At 44.7% G+C, this 23844-nt stretch overlaps 1 protein-coding gene across 1 annotated transcript in view; it reads right to left on the bottom strand.

Moving 5' to 3' along the window:
* Positions 1 to 6496: 6496 nt before the first annotated feature.
* TLN2 (talin 2) overlaps positions 6497 to 23844 on the bottom strand; it is a 282673-nt gene continuing 265325 nt past the window's right edge. The window contains exons 51-55 of the mRNA XM_006899628.1: positions 15204 to 15329; positions 11568 to 11630; positions 11296 to 11478; positions 7158 to 7283; positions 6497 to 6625 (exon numbers count right to left, since the gene is read on the bottom strand). Of these exons, the coding sequence (XP_006899690.1) occupies positions 6497 to 6625; positions 7158 to 7283; positions 11296 to 11478; positions 11568 to 11630; positions 15204 to 15329 (627 nt within the window). The remainder of the gene's footprint in view (positions 6626 to 7157; positions 7284 to 11295; positions 11479 to 11567; positions 11631 to 15203; positions 15330 to 23844) is intronic.

The following is a 23844-nucleotide window of genomic DNA, read 5'->3' as shown; positions in this document are numbered from 1 at the left end:
TGCACAGAGGGTCTGGATTCCTAGAGACAGTCCCCAAGCCCATGTCCTCCTGAGCCTCCCTGAGCCCCTCTGTAAAATGGCCCTGAGACCTTCCCTTGATTAAAGCAGCAGAGCTGTGTGTGAAGCCCCAGCTGACCGGACACCCAGGCAGCTCACCACATTTCTTTTCAGCCCTCTTTGGTTTGAACCTCTCTGACTTCCTGCCTCCTTCTTGGTGGTAGTCAGCATAATGTCTTCTTTGTTGTTAAGTCAAAGATACAAAACCCTTAATCATTAATAGATTTAAACCAACTGAATTCAATCTACTGCTGAGCCTGACACATAGTGACTACAGGACACAGTGAAACTGCCTCATAGGGTTTCGAAGGCTGTCATATCTGCAGAGGAAGCTTGGCTGGCCTAGTGGGTAAGAAGCTACACCACCAAGCCAAACATAGGTGGTTCAAATCTACCAGCTGCTCCTTGGGAGAAAGATAAGAAATCCGTTGTCATGTGACTTGTAGCCTCTGAGAATTGGCTGGAAGGGGTAGCAAGCATGGACTAAAACCTCCTGTGTGACTTGTCCAGAAAACCTGCTTCTTTTTAAGAAAAGAACAAATCTTCCTACTCATACTCCAGGTTCAGAGAGCTCTGGTGGCCTAGTCCTATAGGGATTTGGGCCTGCTAACCCAAGGCTTCACCTCTCTAGTGGTTCAAATCCCGCAGTGGCTCCATCTCCCATGTAATTTACAGCTTCAGAAATCCAAGGGAGGGACCGCTGAGTCAGTTCCACCTTGATGGCAATTTGTTGCTGTTGTTTTAAACTTATGATTGTCTCTGGCTCCAGGAAGGCTGTATGAGTTCAGTGGTCCCTGGTCCTCTGTGGTCCCTGGTCCTCTGTGGCCCTGCCTCACACACACACGTCACATGGACCATGAGCTGGCGTTCAAAGCGGACTTTCTCTCACATGATAAACACACATTTCTTCCCTCTTTCTCCCATTCCCATCAGGCCTTCACACAGGTGCATTCTTTAAAAGTTTATTTCTGGTGAATAAAAAAAAAAATAATTTAAGAGGCCCGATCAATAGGGTAAGGACACTGTGACACAGGGTGGGGTTTGTTGTTACTGTTGTTGTTGTGTACTGTCGGATCAGAACCGACCCATAGCTGACTCTCTGGCGGGTTTTCAGAGGCAGTTAATCACACAGGAAGATTGCCCATCCTTCCCTGTGGAGCAGCTGGTGGATTCAAACTGTGCCTTCAGCATTGCAGAACAGCTTCTTGCCAAGTTTTGGGTTTCTTCTGGATTTTGCAGGTTGGTGAGACGGTGGCCAAGTGATAGTCTCAAGTATTTTGGACAGTGAGGGGACATGGACACAGTGACTCACACATGTACATTTACCGGGTGGTGGGAGGTGAGCTCAGAGGATGGTAAAATCTAAACATCTCTGTAAGAAAAGATATCTTTCTTCTTGGTAATGTCTGTGAATCAGTAGAACGTGTCACAGTCCATCAAACCTAAAATACCCATCACAAAGCCCAGAAAGATGGAGCCATAGCCTCAGAAAATTTTAAATATGGTATTAAGAGTCCCTTCCAGGGAGGACACCTACCTGCATCAGAGACCACGTCATGAGCCCTCAGCAGAGGCTGTGGCGAGAGGAGACCTGAGCCCCATCACAGAGCCAGGCCCCTCTGGGATTTTGAACTCTGGGACTACAGTGTCCCTGAAGTGGGCCTTTCCTCCCGAATTCCTGGTTTTGTGAAGGCTCTCAGCAGCAGCCATCCCGACACTCCACTCGGCAGCAGAGGGGACCCTGCATGGCTGAGAGTGAGCACACTGAAGCTTGCTTTGTTGGGGTTCTCAGGTTAGCAGCTCCATAGGTCCTGCCAGAGCCCAGATCTCAGAGCCAGGAGAGGTGGTTTTAGGGGGCATCCACAAAGCAGGAAATGAAGTTTTCCATTCTCTAGCAGCAGAGACCATGGCTTGTTCATGACCACTACTCTGTGGCCTGGGCCATGTGGGAGGTTTTAGTCTTTGGGATAACTCTGGAGGTGGGTATTACAATTCAGGGGCATTGCAAAAAAGTAGTTTTTCCGATTTTTGGTTTGAGTCCCTTATTTTTCCCCAGTTAAAATATTTTAATTTTTTTTAAATAAGTGGTTTTGGTTGCCGGCAAACTCATTGACTGATCAAACACCCACAACACAAGTAGGAAAAGTTGTCAGAGCCCTACGAAGTTTTCCACTATAAAGTCACTTGCTACGGCTAGAGGGGACTCAATCCTTAGGGCCTGGACACAGACGGCAGGTGACTGGGGCTGACTGGCACCAGCAGGACTCACCTGACTGAGCACAGCAGAGTTTAAACAAGGGCTGCCTGACTAACCAGCTGTGGCTTTAACATTCTTCTCCTAAGATCTCTGAAAAGTAAGACTGGACAAAATGCAAACTCCTGAATCACTGGATTGTGCTGAAGTCAAGAGCCAGGCTCATTGCCTAATCACCAGGGACAGTAATTTCTAGACACAGAGATTTGCCTCACATCTGCCCCTCTCCTGTGAAGATCTGCACCCCATGCTCCAGGCCCGGCTCTATTGTTAGCCCGAACGATATCCCTGTCAGCAGCTCACATTCCAGCTGCAAATTCCTACCTTCAAACTCCAAAATCACCTTCCTTTACAGATCCAGATGTCCCCTCAGAGTCACCTGGGATGCTTCCACGAGCACCTATTAACTAATGCCACCAAACCACAGCCTCCCTTAGGAAATGAGAAGAGACTGGGCCACAAGGATGCACACACACACGCACGGTGGGCTAGGAAGGGAGGTGAAAAGCCAGGACCACCCCAGATGATGACTGGGAAATAATTTCCAAACTTCTAGCAGCAGAAGACAACAAACGGGGAGATATTTATAAAGGCTCGACAGAAAAATAAACTGTTCCTCACCTGTTCTTTCACGTTGTAAAGACAGGCTGTGCTGTTTGGCTGGCCTCTGGAGAGGTTTCTAATATCAAATGTAATAGAGTTTAAATGGTTGAGTCATAAGGCAGCCGGAGAGGACCCATTAACTGCCCATCCCTAACTCCTGGGATGCCCGGATGGACTGAGGACACGTGAGCGGGGAGGGCGGGCCAGGCGTTCTGAACAGCACAAGGAGTGAGAGCACAGGGGTGGTGTGGGACGAGCCATGAGGCCATTAAAACACCTTTGAACCTGACCCTTTAGTCTCTGAAAGCACCCTAAGTCCCTTCTTGAGGTGTCTGAGGAGTACACTGTGTTTACATTCTGATCAGAAGGGGCTTCAGGCCAGGGTGGGGATGAAGAGGTATCCTGGAGTGGATTCCAACTCACAGCAGGCTGATAGGACAGAGTGGAGCTGCCCTGTGGAGTTCTGAGGCTGCAAGTTACAGGAGTGGATTGCCGGGTCTTCCCTCCTAGTGGCTGACAGTGTGTTCTAGCCATACATGTTTTGGTTAATAGATAAGCACTGAACCACTGTTACCAGAGCTCTGTGAAAACTGCCCTCACTGCATCTGAGGGGACAAGCCAAGAGTTAGCTTTCCGCTGAGCACACAGAGATCCAGAAGCTTCCATGTTTGCACCGTTCATGCTTCCTTACTCCACTGACACGTCCCCCTCACTGATTTTTCAGTCAGACTCCATTTCTTCTTTCTGTTGTCTGGGAAAAGCTCTAAATGTGCATAGCACTTACAGGCCTCCTGTAAATATGGGGCACAGTGAGAAGTTTAATACCCATTTTTAAACCATAACATGAGCTCAGACGATTAGTCCTCTTTGTTGAGTTGGGATGGAATCATAGCTGACCCTCCAGCGGGTTTTCAGAGGCTGTAAATCACATGAGATGAGTGTGGCCACCTTTCTCCTGTGGACTGGCTGGTGGTTGTCAATGTTCAGAGGGATGCTGCCTTATGCTTTAGCAGCACAACTTCCTATCGAGTAAGCCACTGGAGCGCCCTATAAACATGACATTGTTGTTGAGTACTGCTGAATCAGAACTGACCCACAAAATAAAAAAAAAAAAAAAGAACTGACCCACAGCTGACCCTCCAGTGGGTTTTCAGAGGCAGCTAATTGCACGACAGGAGATTGCCCATCCTTTTCCTGCAGGGCAGCTGGTAGATTTGAACTGTGTGCCCTTGGGATTGCTACAGTTTCTCACCACTAGGCCACCAGTTATTGTTGTTAGGTGCTGTCGAGTGGAGCATGACTCGTACCAACCCTATGAACAAAAGATTTGAACCCTGTTCTATCCTGTGCCATCCTCATACTTCCTGCTGCACAAGAGCCCATTGCAGCTGTCACCATATCAGTCTACCTGTTTGAAGGTCTTCCTCTCCTTCGCTGACCATTCACCCTTCCCAACATCATGTCCTTTTCCAAGGAACAGCACCTCCTACCAACATATCCAAAGTATGTGAGGCTAAGCCTCATCATTCTTGCCTCCAAAGAGCACTCTGGCTGCACCCTCTCCAAGACATACCCGTTTATTCTCATGGCCGTCCATGGGACGTCCAGTCCTCTTCTCCAACACCACTGCTCAAAAGCATCAATTCTTTTTCTGTTATCCTTATTCATTGCCCAGTTATCAGATGCATAGCAAGAAAAGCCTTTCATAGGAAAGATTATGGCCTGAATCAGCTACACCTTAGTCTTCAAACTGACATTATTACTCCTCAATAATTTGGAACGGTCCCTAACTGCAGATTTTCTCAGTTCAATGCCTCTCCTTATTTCCTGACTGCTTGTACCGAAGGTGTGGATTGTGGATCCAGTCAAGATCAAGCTGTTGACAGCCACCAGCACTCTCTATAACATGACTAGGGTTGTTAAAACAGGATCACAGCAAGGTCCAAGGGTGACACTTTCTGAGACGGAAACCAGAGTTTTCTCCTTAGACAGAACAAAAAAACCCCCGAGACCCCCACTGTTGTTGATTCTGACTTATCACAAACCATTAAGACAGAGTAGCTCTGCCCCTGAGGGTTTCTACGGCTGCACTCTTTACAGAGGTGGACTGCCATGTCATCTTCTGTGAAATAGCAGGTTTAAAATGTCAGGCTTTCCGTTAGCAGATGAGTGCTTAACCACTGCGTCACCAGGCCTCCTTTATGAAACAATATGATGAAATAGGAGACGTAAGATCACACATCACAGTTATCAGTCTTACAAATCAAGCTCCTCCAATAACTCCTCTTTCAAAAGACATTTGCTATCTGGCAAAACGGCCCACCTTCTGAGCTCTTAACCATTCGCCACTCTTCATGTGGTAAGCCATCTGTCTCAGGTAGAGGCCCAGATTAAAGGCAAAGTTCAGGTTTTAAAATTCCTTTCCAAGGATAGGAGTCTAAAGATGGGGACAGGAGAGTAGGGGAGGTCTATGGCATTCAAAAAACAGGCATTGAATTCTGTCATCACTTACGAGCAAGACAGGGAAAAGCTATTAGGGAAAGGTGCACAGAGATTTAGGACATCACAATGCAGAAAGAACGTCATATTGGAATAGAGGACAGGTGCCAGATTATCAGGTGGTTGCCTTCAAACACTGAATTCTGACCAGTTTAAGAGTGAGAAACTCGTTTGGGATCTGGAAGATGGTATCACCAAGAGATTTCTCTATTTCAGCTGGGTCCCAACTTTGAGAGCTCTGTGAAGGATGCTGCCTTGTCACTTGGGGGCTATGGGTCTGCAGGGTGTGTGTGCATTATGATGAACAGAACCAGCCTCTGTAGAGTAAGGCGCCCACAGGTTTTATTACAGCCCCGGCCACCCAACCTGGACAGGTTTCCCACACCTTTGCCCTTTGGGTTATGGAGGAACAAAATAGTAATTTGATTTTCTGGGCCACAGAATACAAGATGAGTCTAGATTGAACAAGGAGCTTACACACTGAGGCAGGAAAGTGTGCAAAAAGGAGTGTAGTTCTTCACCCCCTGGGGAAGCCAGTGCTCAAACACGGAAGGGGTACTCAAGTCACCCTCCTGCAGTCCACGCTGGTTTGTTTCTGGCTTTTATTAACCATGTCCAGCTCCAATGTCCATCTTCTCCCAAGAGAGAGAAGAATATCATGAAGATCTATGACATTAATGGTTTCTGCCAAGCTGGGTTTCGTTTTTTCCTATAAAGATTTTCCCAAAAGGCCCAGGAGGAGGCCTAGAGAAGGACCAACAAAAGTAAAAGTATCTGAGGATGACATAATACTGACTTCTCTTTTTCGGTAACAGTCCACGAGATGGGTGCCCCTCTCTCCTGAGATACGGTGAGGCATGAGGGGAGGTGGTGGAGGAGCTGTGGGTGGAACACTGTACCGTGTGACATCACAATCATGCAGCCGTGCCCAACAGGACAGAGAAGTGAGGGTTAGCACTGGGGCTCTGGGCTCACCCCAGGGGGAGGCGGGCTGGTTCCAGGTAAGTGTCCGGCCTCTTGGGAACACTGTCTGTCCAGTCCCTGCAGGGCCATTCCCTGGGGTACCCCGTCTTGTCTCTGGCTTTAACCCTCATCTTCTCTAAGTTCAGTGGGCAAGAATTTATACTGCTGCTGGCGGATCTGGGCCAGTTTTTTCCTTGCTTCTTCCAGTTCTCGTTCTTTCTTGAGCATTTCCTCCTGGGCAGCAATGATCTAGAAGAAAAGCAACACACAAGCTGGCTGGAGCTAAGACTTTCTAGGAATCTTATAATCTGAATGGTTTGCCTCGTGAGCTCTGTGTCCCTGGCTGCAGTGGGACAGGTGGTGCAATGAGGACAGCATTCTGAGCTTTGTCCCCAGCCTTCCAGCCCAACTTTGGGATTTAGGCCGAATGATCCAGATGGGCCAAGAAACAAGAAGCTGACTTCTGGTCACTGACTGAATAGCCTGTGGGCCATTCTATGCTGACTTGTGGGATGGGTATGAATCAGAATCGACTCTATGGCCCTGGAAAGGGCAAATAGCTAACACACTTGGCTGCTAAACAAAAGGCTGGAAGTTTCTATTCATCCAGAAGCACCTCAAAAGAAAGGTCTGGTGATCCACTTCTGAAAGACATCAGTCACAGAGGACTCTACTGTGACATACACCAAGTCACCACAAATTGACATCAACTCGACTGCAATGAGTTTAGTTTGGTTACAACATTTTGGGGCAGACACTGTTTCTGAGTTTAATCACAAACCTGAGCAATGCCTCCTACAAATTTGGTTTTCACGACCACATCATCATCATCAGTTTTGCCAAATGCTGCCTTCTGGGCGGCACGAACAAGATTGTCTGAGGCCCTTTTCACAGCATTGCCTGCCGCCTGAGAAAGAACAAAGCATAAATTGTATCATTAGAAACAGCCATTTGGACCTGGAAAGAACAGACATGCAGACATAGTTCATGAGATCAATTCATGAGCATGTGAGTCAGTTTATCACACACAAGTTCTCCCCCGTGAGTGAGTATCCATCTGTCTGTCTGTCTGTCTGTCTACCTATCCAGCAATTCTATCAACCCAGGAACCTTCCATGTGTGACTTATTCACAGATGACTATGATTCAGTTCCTGGAACATACTCTTGAGAGGAAGAGAACTGTGTAAGGAAATGATTACTGCAAAGCAAGACGTGTGTTAAGGCAGATACCCTGGGTCGCTTTTCTGATGGAGCAAAGCTCTGGGCCTGGGCCCCAATCTGACTTTATCACGTATTTCAGAGCTTGGCTCAGGCATCACTTTTCCTGTTTGCCATAGCCTTGCCCTCTTCCCCCTGAGCTCCCACAGTGCTTGGTGCTGGATTCATTGCAGCCTTGACCACACTTTGTTTGTTGGTCTCTGGCCCAGACAGAGGGTAACTTGAGGGTGGGAGCTGTGACTCAAATCTTTACATCCCCAGCATTTGCACAACGGATGCTCAGGGCTGGTGATAAGTGAATGCTTTTGAAGGAATTCAAGAAAGGGATGAGTTGTTTTGGTGCCGTCAGGTCAAGTGTAATTCATAGCCACCCCACTGAACCCTGTCCTGTGCCACCCTCATCATCGCTGACACACTTGCTGCAGTCACTGTCTCAGTCCATCTTGTTGAGGGTCTTCCTCTCTTTTGTTGATTCTCCCACCTTGATGTTCTCTTCTAAGGAACAGCTTCTCTTAGCAACATGCCCAACGTGTAAAAGATGAAGTTTTACCATCTTTGATGCTGATGGTAGCTGCACTTTCCCCCAAAATATATCTGTTTGTTCTTTTGGCAGTCCATGACTCAGTACGCTTTTTCAAGGCTGGAAGTCTCAAAAGGATTAAGACTTTTCAGATAATAACTGAGTATTACATCATGTGCTTGAGAACTGGCAATTGTTAAAGAGAGCAAAAGAAAAGCTTTTCAACATGAAGTCCAGATTATTAGATTATACCCTAGCTTTGTCCAAACGGAGCAAGGGAACACTGCATGGTTCAGAATCAAGAAAGGAGTGCACTCCTTTCTCTATACTTTTGCAATCTATATGCTAAAAAGAGGCTCAAGAGGCTAGACTTTATGAGTCACAATGTGGCATCAGGACTGGAGGAAGAGTCATCAAAAACCTGCATTAATGCAGATGACACTACCTTGGTTGTTGAAAATGAAGAGGACTTGAAATGTTTGCTGCAGAAGCACAAAGAATGCAGCCTTCAATACAGATTCCATCTCAACATCACAAAAACAAAATACCTCACCACCAGGTCAACAGTTAGCATCATGATAAATGGAGGGAAAAATTGATGGTGTTAATGATTTCATCTCACTTGGATCCACAATCAACACTCTTGGCAGCAGCAGTCAGGAAACCAAAAGACAAATGGCATTAGGAAATTCTGCTGTCAGAGATCTCTCCAGAGTGCTGAAGAGCAACAAGATCAGTCTACAGACTATTGCTTAGTCCAAGCCATGGTCTTCACAATTACTTGCTATGCATCAGAGAGCTTGACAGTGACTAAAGATGATATAAGAAGAATCGATGCCTTTGAGTTGTGCTGGAGAAAAGTACTGAACACACACCAAGGACTGCCAAGAGAACTAAAAGGTCTGTCCTGGAGGGGAAAAACAGAGTTGTTCCTTGGAGGCTAGGATTCTGAAGCTTCATCTGACATACTTTGAGCATGTTGTCAGGAGGGGGCAGTCCTTGGAGAAGGACATCATGCTTGGAAGGGTGAAGAGACAGCACAGGAGAGGAAGACCCAGGATAAGATGGATTGACACAGTGATCGTGGCAATGGGGTCAAGTGTGTGTTGGAGACAGTGAAGTTGGCTCAGGACAGGGCAAGGCTCAGAGTCATTGTTCACAGGGTCACTATGAGTTGTGGTTGACTAGAGGACACATCGAATACCACCACAACCACCACTCTGGCTTACCCTTAATGTTCTCCCCCTCTGCTCACTATGGACTAGAATTTTCTTGTACTGGTGATAAAGGTTTTATTGATCTTCCCATATTTCTCTGCCCAGACTCTGTCAGGATCAAGAGCTTTTGCCTGGGAGTCAGCCATCAGAAAGGGAAGAGTTTTCCTCATTGACAACTAACTGGACCACCTAGTTACTGACGTAAGGTGATCAAGGTAGATCATGGGAATTTGTACATGAAAGGACAAAGAAGACAATTAAGATTTAATGAACAGTCATAATGTAATTATTCTCAAAATAGCCTGAAGAGATCAGATCAGAAATTCATGAGTCTACTTTTTAGACATGGAAATGGAGTTTGAGTAAGTTATCTGTGTAGTTGGTAAACTGTAGATTCAGGATTTGAACAAAGGTCTACTAGGCCCAGAAAACCTCTGTGGCTTTTAATAAGGGCCTCAGGCATGACATTATAGCATCCATTTACACAAGAAACAATAATGACAACAAGAATGATGTATAACAACTGTATAAATGGCAGTGTTTTACGTATATTCCTTATCTTTTATTTGACTCTCATAAAAGCAGTGTACATATCTTGACCTGATTTTATGGATGAGGCAACTAATGCCTGCTAAGTTCTGAGTGATGTGTAAGGACCACACACCTAATACATGGCAGAGGCAGGATTTGAACCCACTGCATGATGTTTTCGTGACTGTTCTAACACCCCCATAAATCACTGATTTACATATATATGCTGCTCCTCAAATCCCAAGGATTTATCCCAGAAGTCAGCTGGAGAGAGGAAGGTGGGCTAGAGGGAGATTCAGGAGGCCCAACACACATAAATGTATCTTAGGACTTTTCGATAAAACTAGTTATTCATTTTTGTGGAATTGTTCAAGCATTTTGACCATTTATGATTTATGCACTCTATTATATAAGCATACCATTAGGCAATTTAAGCAATCTATATCATAATAACTTATAAATATATCCAAAGTATAAGGAAATGATATAATCATTTGACATAATATCATGCAATCACTAAAAATATGAGACTTATGAAGAATGGACCATTTAACTTTGTATAAATTCTGAAGTCTTTTCTTCTAGAGAAAAAACAAGCATGGTAAAATGTTAAGTGAAAAGAAGTAGAATCTATTTCAATATGATGATGAGTAGACAAAAGTATTCTACATGTAGATTAAAAGGAGGAAGAGTAAAAACGGACAGCATTTGATGCCGAGGATATGTGGTACTTCTTTCAAACATTTCCCTCACTGTGTTTATAGTCATTTCTGCCAGTGAAAGTATATGCAGTGGGAAGGAAAATTGTCACCTTCATAGGCATATGATTCAGGCTCTGGGAAACCTGGGCAAGAGTATCATATTAATTCTTCAGTCCTGACACTCCCTTCTTCAGCAGGCATTGAATTAGGACTAGTTGTGAAATAGGCACCTTGTTATGCGTGAGAAATCTAACGATAAAGACTTGTACCTAAAAAGCTCATAGCCTGGTCTCCGACAGATCTGGGGATCAATACAGTGGCACAACATGCCAGAAGCCAGAAGCATGGTCTGGTCAGAGGCTCTGTGAAGACAGAGGAAGAACTGCCTGCCTGAGGCCTAAGAGGAAGGGAGGGCTTCCCAGAAGAGGTGACATTGGAGATGGGTCACAGAGGAAAAGTAGGATCTGACCAGGAGTAGGCCTGGAGGAGGGTCAGGGCATTTTAGACTTGAGTGAAGCTCCCAAAGCATTAGAGGAGAAGGGGCACATGGAGAATGTCAGCCCAATGGGTCAGAGATGCAGGATGCATGGAAGCACGTGGAAGAAGATGAAGCTGGAAGGCAGGCTGATGGAGTGCCTGGTGGGTCATGCCAAGGAATGGGGACCATCCCCTCTGGCGACACTTACCCGCTCCAAGAGGAGTATTTTCCCACCAGCATCAGTGACCATTACCTGTAGCCGCCTCATGGCCTCCGAATCCTGATCGGCCTTCACCTTGCAGGCCACAAGCAGCTGAGCCGTGGAAGCGGCGACCTGCTTGGCGGATGAGATGAGCTTCTCCTCGCTGGCGTGACCCTGAACAGAGGCGTTGGCTGCTTCGCAGAGATTGCTGGTTGCTGCCGCCACCATCCGGGCCTGGGAAGTCAACAGAGAAGTGACCCAAGGCCCGAGCTTCCCTCAGGGGGACCCACAAAGCACCTGGGAGCCGGAGGAAGGAGACTCACAGCAGAAATAAGCCCCTGAGACCACTGTCCGTCATCCGCAGCATTGGCAGGGATGGAACCGACCTAGAAAGTGGAGTGGAGAAACCTGTAGTGAGAGCTGGAAAGCTTACAGCGACCTTAGGCCCTACCTTGCCTGGAGAACTAGAGAGAGAAAACACCTTGTCAGACATCAACACAGCCTGGCGCTCCCACCAACTGCCCCAGCCTGAGAAGGGAGCACCCCATTTTATGTGAGACTCTGACCACTGCTGTACCAACACAGCCTGGCTGCTTTCCATTCGGGCCACAACCAACCAACCAACAAGCAGCACTTGGAATGGCCTCTGTTTAGCTGCCAGCTATGGATTTCTGCTGAGGTGCAGGTGGTGGAAAGCTCGCCTTTCATACAGGAGGCCCAGGTTTGATTCCAGGCCAATGCACCTCATACTCAGCCAGGCTTAGGCTCTCAGTGAAGGCTTCGGAGCTGTGATGATACTTAACAGGTCTCAGTGGGGCTTCCAGACAAAGAAGGAGCAGGAAGAAAAGCCAAGCTACCTACTTCTGAAATCAGCAGTGAAACTCTACGGAGAGCAACAGCCTGATCAGTGACCAGTCATGGAAGTCGTGCAGGGCCAACAACTCAACTCTAGTTGGAAAGGGCTCACAGCTGACCCTCCTGTGGGGTCTCTCAAGACAGGAACTACACGGAGGAGAATGTTCCCATGGACTGGCTAACTTTGCAGTGGATTGAAACTGCCAGAGAGGTGCCATCTTTGTCTCACAAGGGCTGAGCACTGAGGTCTCCGGTAAACTTAGATCAACCCTAATTGTCAGGATCCCCATGACTCATAGTGATCCTGGGAACAGCAGACCTGGCCCTGGCCCTGTTCTGACCATCCTCATCATCTCTGACAAGCTCAAGGCCTTTGCTACAGTCACTGTATCGATGCACCTTCTGAGTGTCTTTCTTTTTTCTGACCTTCTTTCTTTCCCAGCATAATGTCTTTTTTTCCCCAAGAACTGCCCCTTCCTGACAAGAAGCCCTAAGTCTGTGAGAGGCAGTTTTGCCATCCCTGTCTCTAAGGAGAATCCTGGTTGGACTCTGTCCAAGACAGACTTGTGTGTTCTTTTGGCAGTCCATGGGGTAGTCAGGCTCTAACACCACAATTCAAAACATCAATTTTTCTTTTGGCATCTTTTTTCACTATCCAACTTTCAGATGAATAGGAGGCAGATGAAAATACCATGACTTGAGTCGGGAATATTAATCTTCAATCTGGCATCCCTTCTCTCTAACCTTTTGGAGAGACACCTGACACCAGATTTCTCTAATGCACCATTCTGATTTCTTGATTGCTGTGACCATGATTGTTGATTGTGGATCCGATTCACAATTAAGTCATTGACGTCAATTTTTCTTCCCTTTATCATGATGTTGTCTACTGGTTCGGTGGTGAGGATTTTTATTTTCTTGATGTTGAGGTGTAATCCATGTTGAAAAGCTGTAGTCTGTGATCTTCTGCAGCAAGTACTTCAAGACCTCTTCACTTTCTGCAATCGAGGCTGTATCATTTGCATAATGCAGGTTGTTGATGAGTCTTCTTCCAATCCTGATGTCACATTCTTCTTCACAGAGTTTGGCTTCTTGAATTATTTGAACAGCAGACAGATTGAACAGGTATGAAGAAAGGACAATGCCCTGATGTACACCTTTCTTGATTTTAAACCATGCAGTGTTTCTTTGTTCTGTTTGGACAACTGTTTGTCGTCTGGTGCTCTATGAGACTATGAGGCAGAGTATTTGAAATCAGAAGATCCTTCCATATCTAGCAGTCTGTTAGTTGCCATCAAGTTGCCATTGGCTCACAGTGACCCCTATACAGAATCAAACTGCCTAATCCCATTATATCCCCCAGACAAAATGTGGACTAGACCATTGTGCTATGGTTTTTATGGAATGCTTTTTCAGAAGTAGACTGCCAGTCCTTTCTTCCTAGTCTATCTCAATCTGGAAGTTCTACTGAAAATAATCAGCATTAGAGCAACATGCTAGCCTCCACTGACATAGATGGTGGCCATGCACTGGCTGGGTACTGAACCTGGGTTTCCTGTATGGAAGGCAAGAATATTATCACTCAACCCCTACCCCTAGAATCAGTCAAATAGAGTACTTTATGGGTGAGCTGAGATGAAGGAGACTGGAGAAAGCGCAGATCTAAAATCAAACTGGCGTTTTGATCAAGAGGCTTTGGAAAATGTTAACTATACAAAGCTGGGAAGCATTCAACTCTGGTTCAAAACAAGTGAGTGAAGCATAAAAAATGAATAAGCCCTTGACTATGGTGTTCAAAGCTGTCCACCAGCAAAATATGACAACTCAGGTCTGTAAACAGCTTAACATACAGAGGAACTACCACAAGATAAAGGTAAATAATCCAATAGAAAAATGGGCACAGGATATGAACAGGCACTTCACCGAAGACGACATTCAGATGGCTAACAAACACATGAAGAAATGCTCAAAATCCCTAGCCCTAAGAGAGATGCAAATTAAAACAACTATGAGATATCATTTCACCCCAGTCAAAATAGCAAAATTTAACAGAACAGCAAGCAACAAATGCTGGCGAGGTTGTGGAGAAACTGGAACCCTGATTCACTGTTGGTGGGAGTGTAAAATGGTGCAACCCCTGTGGAAAGCAGTATGGCGCTTTCTCAAAAAGTTGCAAATAGAGATACCATTTGACCCAGCAATTCCACTACTGGGAATATACCCTGAAGAGACCATAGCTGACATCCAAGCAGATATATGCACACCCATGTTTATTGCAGCTTTGTTCACAATAGCAAGGAGTTGGAAAGAACCTAAGTGCCCATCAACAAACGAATGGCTAGAGAAGCTGTGGTATATTCGCACAATGGAATACTATGCTGCATTAAAAAACAAGGAACTCATGCAATATTATTCAAAATGGTTGACTCTGGAGAACATTATGCTGAGTGAAATATCCCAGTCACAAAAGGACAAATATTACATGATGCCACTGTTGTAGAATGAGACTGTCCTTGGGGTTGGGGAGAGACTGAGTAAGATGGGTTCAATAATGTATACTGCACTGAAACAGAGGAGGGAGAGAACCGTCTAAAAGAGAGATGTAACTGGGTATTTCTGTCATCACAGGAGACTAGAGCGAGGGCTGCATGGTGGAGGGGACCAGGGGGAGGGTTTGTAAAACAATGAAAGAATCTTTTCTTTTACTTTTCCATAATTTTTGGACTCATGTACTTATAACTTGTTAGTCAAATTTGTGTCTTCTAGGGTGCAACACCCCCATGATACATCTTGAAGGATATGTACATGTACAGCCAAGCACAATCAATAAGAGTGCATCTGAATTCCAAAAAAAAAAAAAAACACAAAACCATACAGAGGAACTATCAATGCTTTGCTCAGGATCTGATCACTATCACTTTCCTTAACAGGGAGGAGTTGAAAAGCCTGGAAGCTAAGCCCTTAATTCTGTTCATCAGTTTTAAAGAGTTTACAGTGAGTCAGGACAAGAACTGGCAACTGGGGAAGGGAAGGCTGTGACATCTTTTCCTTGGAGGCTCCCCCCACACCAACATTGCACAACGCGGTCAGCAGGGCTCACCCACCTTTCCTTGGGCAACCAGCTCCCTCTGGGCTGCTGAGGCCGATTTGACCAGGGCACTCGTAGCAGCAGCAATAGATTTAGCAGCTTCCAAGATCTGTTCTTCAAAATCCAACGTCTCATCCGCTTGCTATAATCAAAAGGAGACAGTGTCATATACAAATCTCATCTAAAAGGGGCACTTTCTGCTGAAGTACTTACTGCATGGAGCCCTGGGATTTCAATCTGCCTGTTTGCTTTTGTGTACAAGCCACAGCCAGGGTGGAAATGCTCACCTACACTCACTGGAAGGGAGCTCTAATGACCTAGTGGATAGGGAGTTGCACAGGCAAACCAAAGACAGGAAGTTGGAATCCTACAGCTGCTCTGAGGGAAACAAATGGGCAATATCCATCCATCTGATTTACAGCCTCTGAATACCCACTGGAGGGAAAGCTATAGGTTGGCTTTGACTTGACGGCAGTGAGACGAGTTGCTGATGCTGTTTGGATGCCTCATTATCTGTTGCCTCCCTCCTCTCTGTTCCCAGAGGTAAAAATTGTAAGTATTAATGTGCTATGTAAATCTTGGAATAGGAAATTCTAAAAGGCATACCATTTTTCTGGGTCAGAATCCTTAAGGAGACATAAAAAAAAATATATGAATAAAACACACTCAATTGGTTCAATGAGTATCAGTAATAAAAAGGGCATAAAAGAACAATAATAAAAATCAAATGAGGGGGAGGTGGCTTTTTTCCCCGCCCAAATTTAAAGCCCCCAAACAGGTAAAATTGGTAAAATTGGCTATCAGCTGTGAAAATGTCATGATTTTTCTGGGGGAGACACATGAGCAAGGTTAATAGTTCCATTTCTGTGGCTGAGCAAGAAGCCAGTGCTACAGGCCAACCATCCAATCACCACATGGCTGGAAAACAAATCTTGGCAACATAGCACAAGATAGGGCTCATTCCATCACCCGGAACACTGAGGCATTAGCCCACCTTGGGAAGACCATGGGACACCACTGCAGGGTGCTGGCAGCTCAGAGGGCTCTGTTCTATTTCACCACAATGTCCTTCCACTGTCCAGATAATCCAGGAAGTGGAGGCAAAACCTCAGGGATGTGATGTAAGCATATAAACTATGGTCCCCGGGTGGAGGAATGGAGTATCGTAATTTGTGGTGACAGCACTAGATAATCACCAAAGTCCCCTCCAACAGTAACATCCTACCCATCTACATCAATCCAGTTACGTTCTGTACTAAGTGTTGATGAGGCAGCCAGCACCTTTTAAGCATAAAGAGAGGAGGTCAGAGAGAATACATTTTTAAGACTGCCAAGCATTTGTAAGCACTTCCAGGTATGCCAACTTGCATCTTTAATTTTCACAGAAAGGAAATACAATTACATACTGCAAGTATTATTATCCTTATTCCTTCAGGGAGATGGATTATGGGATCCAACGGTCATGTAGCACCATGAAGCAGAATGAAAATCTAAACCTAAATCCTTTTTGACTCTAAAATGTGTGTTTTTTCTACCCTGGGCCAGCCCTTCATGCACAAGTGAGGAACAGTTTAGTTAGATAATTCCAGTGTCAGAGGCTCCGAGCAGCTTTGCTAAGAATCCCATGTGGAACTCAGGCAGCATGTCTACAGCTCTCTTCCAGTTCTATTCTTAATGGGCACATTTTGAACCACAAAAGATGCCAACTCTCATTTCTGATAACATGTCTTTAAAACAAAATTTCTGTGCAGATTTGAATAAAGATAGCAGCATTTTAAAAGCTCTGAGATAGAAGCTGGCTAGTCTTTCTTCTTTTTGGTAGAATCTTGCCTTAGGAACATATAGAACACAACACGATTCAGTGGCAATGGATTGATTTCAGATCCCTAATTATTTGGGGGAAGGGAGTGCCGAGATGGAGAATGAATTTGTTTACTGAAACACAAACAACTCATTATAAGGCACTTTGGCATACAGAGATATAAAAGAAATGAATTAGGCTCTGGTGTATGTGTATGTGTAATAACCTTGGGATTAAGAACTCTTCTGGAATTTCATTCTGCAAAAGAAAGTTAAGCACATACCAGATAAAGGCACAGGGGAAATTAGAATTGTTGAGTTAAGTGGGTCCTAGAGTCTTTCTCCTCACTTTGCAGAAGAGGAAACAGAAGTCCTTGGTGGCTCCTCAGTCTCCCAGACGTCTGTCTGGGATGGCCTTGGTGACATGACAGGTTCCACTTTACGGTGTGTAACATCTGGTCAGCATTTCACAAAATAGCAAGGTTCACAAAAATGGATTTTTCTTAAAATTAAATACTAACTCTTAGCACAGAGAGATGTGACAGAATCATCTGACAGAATCATCTCATTATAATTGATTTGAAGGCCCTCTCCCACATCTTCCGCTGCCCTGGAATTTTTACTTTTTTTTTTTTTTTTAAACACATGCTTGACATATTTAACTTGGAAATAGTTTTGACGCCCACAGATTTTTCTTGGAATGGCAAGCGCTTAATACTGTTTGATGGGTACTTATTTTTCTTTCCATAGCATCTCTGCTTTCATGTGGACACAGAAGAGAGCCTCATCTCTGGGAATATGAGCTAATTATTACAAGTCACTGGAGAGTTTCCCAAGGATGGCGCAGCAAAGCTTTCTGGGATGACAGCAGGCAGGATGGAGGGGAAGTGTTCGGGAGCTGGGGTCTGAGTGGGGCCCTATGGTGAAATGTGCCTCTATTTGCTGGATCCAGCAGAGGAAAAGAAATCATTTTCATCTTTTTTTTCTATCTACCTATCCTCCTACAAAAGTAGACACTAACAGTTAACGTCTCCTTATATACAACTTCCAGTTCTGGAGTAAATGGAATCTCCCCAAGCCAAGGAGACTCCCTTTCTTCATTAGCTCTCTCTACTACCATCATCCAGCAGGGAATCCAGGGAAGGATTGAGAAGGGTGAGAAGAGAAAAGAAAAGAAGGGAAGGAGGCCTTCAGAAAAAAAAGGAGGCTTGCATACCAGTGTTCACAGCAGTGTTAATTCACCATCAAAAGAACAAGGAAACAGGCCACACCCACATGTCCAACCACAATCGAATGAACTGAGAAATTATGGTACATTCACATGATGGACTACTATGCAGCACGCAGGAACAGTGATTTTGTAAATTAATATCTAACTTGGGAGGGACTGGAGAGCATTATGCTGACTGAACTAAATCAGTCCCAGAAGGTCAAATACAATATAAGATCATTATTATAGGAATAGATAAGTAGTAAAATGTGTATGAAGGCCCAAGGGTGGGGGGAGGAGCAGAGGGGTGAGGATGAGCAGAGGGGTAATCACAGGGTTGCACATTTGATGGGTGGAGGGAGGGGTGGGCAAATGAAATGGGAAAGATCTGGTATGAAAAACAATGTATACAAAGTTTGTAAGTAAACCAGTATAAAATATAAAAACTTTACAAAAAAAAAAAAAAGAGAGAGAGACATAATCAGTTTGGTTTTCGAAGGATTTTCCTTAACTAACTTGTTAGTAGTGCACTCTCCATCGTAGCTGGGAGGCTGGGAGGGGAAGAACTGCAAGGTGGAGCTGCTTCAAGGAGAACCGAAATAAGCATCTAGAGCCCAGGACACCTTGAGCGTCTGAGGTTTGGATCCTCTCACCAGGTTCTCACTCCCAGGGACTCACCACACAGAGTGCTGGCTATCCTCTGAAGATCTACTTCAGCTGAGATGTTGTACCAACAGGACCCATGTTTTTCAGATCTGTACCTATGGCTTAGGGAAGACTGCGGACAGCAAAGTCCTCACCTCTGGTCATCTTCTCCCCAAACCTCCCCAGAAATTTGATCTGCTAGAGTGTTTACAATGGTAACAACAATACTTTAAAGATTATGATTCCTCTTAAATGCATGATGCTACTTATATACTGCATCAAGCAAAGGCAACCAACTTAAGAGCGTTCATTTAAGACAGACTAGATGGATGGGCCTGAGGCTCTGGTTGGGGATGCTGGGCTTCTGTCAAGAGGCCTGCAGCAGGCTGGCATCTGCATTTCTATGTCAAATCTGGAGGGCTTTCTAATGTAAGTGACTATGAACTGTGCTGTGGTTAATTTGCTACTGAGTTAGTTGCTATCCCAGTTCTGTGTATGCAGCGTACAATTGCTCCATGGGGTTTTCCAGGGCCTGACCACCAACTTCCAAGCTAGGAGTCCAGTGCTTAGCCTTCTGCACCACTCCAGGATGCTGGCCATGGATTCTGTGGGAAATGCTGGCCGAGACTAAGAAAAACAAGACCCAGTTAACTTCCTCCCCCTAGACTGCATCTCCTCCAGGGTACAGATTGTGTTTTATTCAATTTATGTCTCTCTCGCACAAAACCATGCAGAGGGGAGCCCATTTGATAAGCATTTGTTGAATGAATGAATGTATGCATTTAAAAAATACAAGCCTCAGGAGTTCTGGAGTTCAGCCAGAGGGCAAGTTACATAGTAAGGGAAGGAAAAATGCATAGAGTGAGTGCCCATGTCAACACTGTCCATTTCAGAATCGGGAGGGACAGCTGTATACACAAGAGTGTGCTGGCTCCTGTTCTGTCTTAAGGCTGTGGGTTGTTAACTGTGCACTCATAATTTGTGATGTTAAGTCACGCATATGCAAATGTAAATAAAGTAGTAGTTTATTAAGGGGCACTCTTAATAAAAAAAATTATGCTGGAGAAAAGTATAAACAGATGTACAGAATATGCTGATGGCTTTCCCAAAATAAAGGCTTTAGTTGCGGCTCCCAAAGGCTTAATCTACTCATCCTTCATACAATGTTCTCGTCCCCACTACAATGCACTTGATAAGGCTTTTGGATGGATCACACTATTGGCTTTTACTAACTTTCTTCCTGGACTACTTCGCAGAGGAGGGGTTCATCCTCACCTTTGCTTTTTGGTGGCTTTGAGAAAGCTATCTATGTGCCGAGATAAATAAATATATGTTGTTCTTATGTGCCGTTGAGTCTCTTGCGACTCATAGCGACACTAGGTACGACAACCCTAAACCCTGCTCTATCCTGTGCCAATTGTGTCTCTGACACACCCATCCCGATTACCCCAGTCACTGAATCAATCCACCTCATAGAGGCCCTCTCCTCCTCCTCTTCTCTCTCTTTTTTCCCCCTGGCCATTTAGATAATTCACCTTTTTAAGAGTTAGAGGCTTGGTGAGATCTCTATTGGAAAGGACCCAACAGGGCCATGACCAAAGTGGTACCATGTTGATTTTTGTCCCCACCCCTGAAAAGCTCCTTTGAGAGACTGCCTGGTGGACACACAATGGCAAACCCACAGCGCCATCTTTACAGTTAGGAGCCGTGCTTTGTTCTGTATTACTAAAAGTCTTATAGGATCTGTCCTACTAAAAATAGGCTCATATTGCATCAGAAACATTAAAAGCCCTCCAAACTTTGGATATAATCTATTTTTAAAAGTGGGGACATTTTGCATATAATCTGAATGTTCTTGGTGGAGAAAAATAGGCCAATACCTAGAAGTCTCAGGACAGAAATGAGATATTTGCTGCCAGTTAGAAGCCTGAATGGAACAGAAGTCATGTTTCTCATTTTTCATAGTATGTTTGATTTACCAGCTTGCTTCCGGTATTGAACTGTGAGGCTTCCTGAGTGAGGCCTTAGCCTGTACTCTAAGACCCAAAATGTTCAAGGGTCAAATCAGTTCTTTCTTGGTGAACCTACTATGGGTGGGCTGAATTAAGAGGACCAACACCTTACTTCACTCACTCATTGCTGTACTCTAAGACCCAAAATGTTCAAGGGTCAAATCAGTTCTTTCTTGGTGAACCTACTATGGGTGGGCTGAATTAAGAGGACCAACACCTTACTTCACTCACTCATTGCTGTCTGGTGGGTACTGACTGCTTGTGACCCTCCAGAGCTTAGACTGTATAGGAGGAGATTATCTATTTTTCTTTTGCAGAGTCACTGATGGATTTGAATTACTGGCCTTTTGGATGGCTGCACAACTTCTTAGAACAGAACTCCCTCACTAGCTCTAATAAAAGGGAAACTTCTCCCAATAACTGGAACTGCCAAGGGTCCAGACATGTTGGCTGCACAGGTTCCTAGGCTGGTCTGATCTCAGAGGGGTCCTGTTGTTGTTGTTGTTGTTAAATATTATCAAGTCAAATGCAACTTATAGTGACCCAATGAACAACAGAGCTGAACTTTGTCCTAACCTGTGCCATCCTTACCAAACTTGACTCATGTGAGCACACTGCTGTAGACACGTACCAAGCACTTCGTTTAGGGTCTTCCTCTCCTGTGCTGACCCTCCACCTTTCCAAGCATGATGTTCTTTTCCAAGGAATAACATGTCCAAACTATGTGAAACAAAGCTTCATCATCCTTGCCTCAAAAGAACATTCTGCCTGTGCTTTCTCCATGCAATATCTATTTGTTCTTTTGGCAGTCCATGGGATATTCAGGACTCTTCTCCAATACCACAACTCAAATGCATCGATTAAGACTGTAAACAAAGCAGATGCCAGCGTACCTCCAAACCAGGGAGGGAGCACCTTCTGCATGCAAACAAGGAATAAATGCAAGTTCATGCAGCCTCCATTGAAAAGCTCCAAACTTAGAAAACTTGAGTGATTAGTACTTTAGGACTGGCTTCCCCACAGTACCCACTACTTTATGACTTTGTTTCCTCTCCAGTTCCAAATGAAAATGCCACTAAAATGGTCTTTTAATTATTATTTATGCTTAAAGGAAAACAAACAACTTTAAAGATATCATCTCATTCTATTCCACTGCTTGGAAAATACCTAAGAAAAGTAGACCTGAGGTACAAATGGAGATTTGTACACCAATGTTCATAGCAGTGTTATTCACCATTGCAAGAACATGGACACAGCCCAAATGTCCAACCACAGTTGAATGGACTGAGAAATTATGGTACATTCACACGATAGGATACTATGCAACATGTAGGAGAAATTATTTTGAAAATCACTACTTAACGTGGGAGGGACTGGAGAGCATTATGCTAAGTGAACTAATTTAGTCCCATAAGGACAAATATTATGTAAGGCCATTATTGTGGAAATAGAAAGCTAATTAATAGCATGTATAAGGAGCCAACGAGGGTTGGGTAGGGTAGGAGCAGAGGGGTGAGGATGGGCGTGGGGGCAGGGTGTGTACTTAGTCATAGGGTTGCACAATTAGATGGGTGAAGGGAGGGGTGGGTAAAGGAAATGGGAAAGATCCAGTGTGAAAAACAATGTATACAAACTTTGTAAGCAAACCAGTATAAAAGAAAAATTTTATTTAAAAAAAAATCAATACCAAATGCAAAAGGGGCACCTAAATAGCTATATAGGAATCATGGACAAAGGAAACACGACAGAACCAATTTTTTTTAATTCTAGTTGTATCTGGGAGGGACTGGCCGGATCCCCCTGATTTAACTTTCGTGGAGACTCACTTGGGAATAGACACCAGCAGAGTTCTCAGCACACCTTTGCTTTTTGCTCTGTCTCTGGACCTGAGCATAAGCCAAGCTTATCAGATAACAAGCTCAAAGCTCACAAATTAGCCACATGGAAACACTGTACTTATTCCTCCTTCTCCAGCAACATCTGGTTTCCTTTCCCCATGCACCACATTAATCAGTACAGAGGGTATGCTGGTCAACCACTACATTAGCGAAAGATAGAAGAAAGTCACATTAATTTAAGGAGATGCACTTCAGCCACAGTCCTCTCCAAACCACGATTTTCTGGATTCACTTTAGTTTGGCGGCCTCCCTTTTCCATGGTCTTCCATCATTTCAGTGAAGCAACTTTTTAAACTGGACTCAAAATAAAACAAACAAACCCAGTCTTTTCTAGCTGCATAGAGTTGGGAATAATTCTGGCAGCATGTTGAAAACAGTCTGCAAGGGCCTCTGCTGGCATGAAGTGCCAGCCCATGGCTCAGGGAACAGGACTACAGGAAGCCAGAATGCTAACCCTGCATTTCCTTCCTCATGTCACCATTCCTGATCTGCTGCTGGCTGTGACTGTGACGCTACGCAGTCCCCAGCCATTGGGAGAGAGCTCCCAGATACATCCAGGGGGCTTTCCTGACCAACTGGCCTCACCCACTGGCTTGCCACCTATATGGGGCTGTCACTTAGATAAATGGTCCCACGAATGTTCTTTTTAAGATATAGCATTTCTTTCTCCAAACACTGAACTATTAGCAACGCATTTCTATTCCCAGAACATAGGGTTCATGGTCTCTTGTCGAGACAGTTTAGAGTAAGCTCACAAAATGTCACAGGTTCTATAAGGGCAGCATCAAAGTCAACTAGAGAAGACTGTTATGCTTCAGGAAAAGATAAATAATCCATCGTAATCCCCAATTTCCTGCTTCAGCCAACTAAGCTATCCATTTAGTCAGTGATTGCTGGTTTATTCTAAATATTATCCACCTCTGCTGACACGCTAATCCATAACAGGAAATTCAACAGAGTGTAGTCCACACGACATGATCTTTATGAGATATGCTTATTAGGCCTAGCTGAGGACCCTATAAAGCCCACCGAGCCATCACTCACACAGCTGGGTGTCCTGTTTAACTTAGAAATGTTATTAGGAGGCAGCGC

Source organism: Elephantulus edwardii, unplaced genomic scaffold (genome assembly GCF_000299155.1).
Source record: "Elephantulus edwardii isolate Elephantulus edwardi_28Jun2011 unplaced genomic scaffold, EleEdw1.0 scaffold00263, whole genome shotgun sequence".
NCBI classification, from domain to species: domain Eukaryota; kingdom Metazoa; phylum Chordata; class Mammalia; order Macroscelidea; family Macroscelididae; genus Elephantulus; species Elephantulus edwardii.
This window is presented reverse-complemented; position numbering and strand designations above follow the sequence as displayed.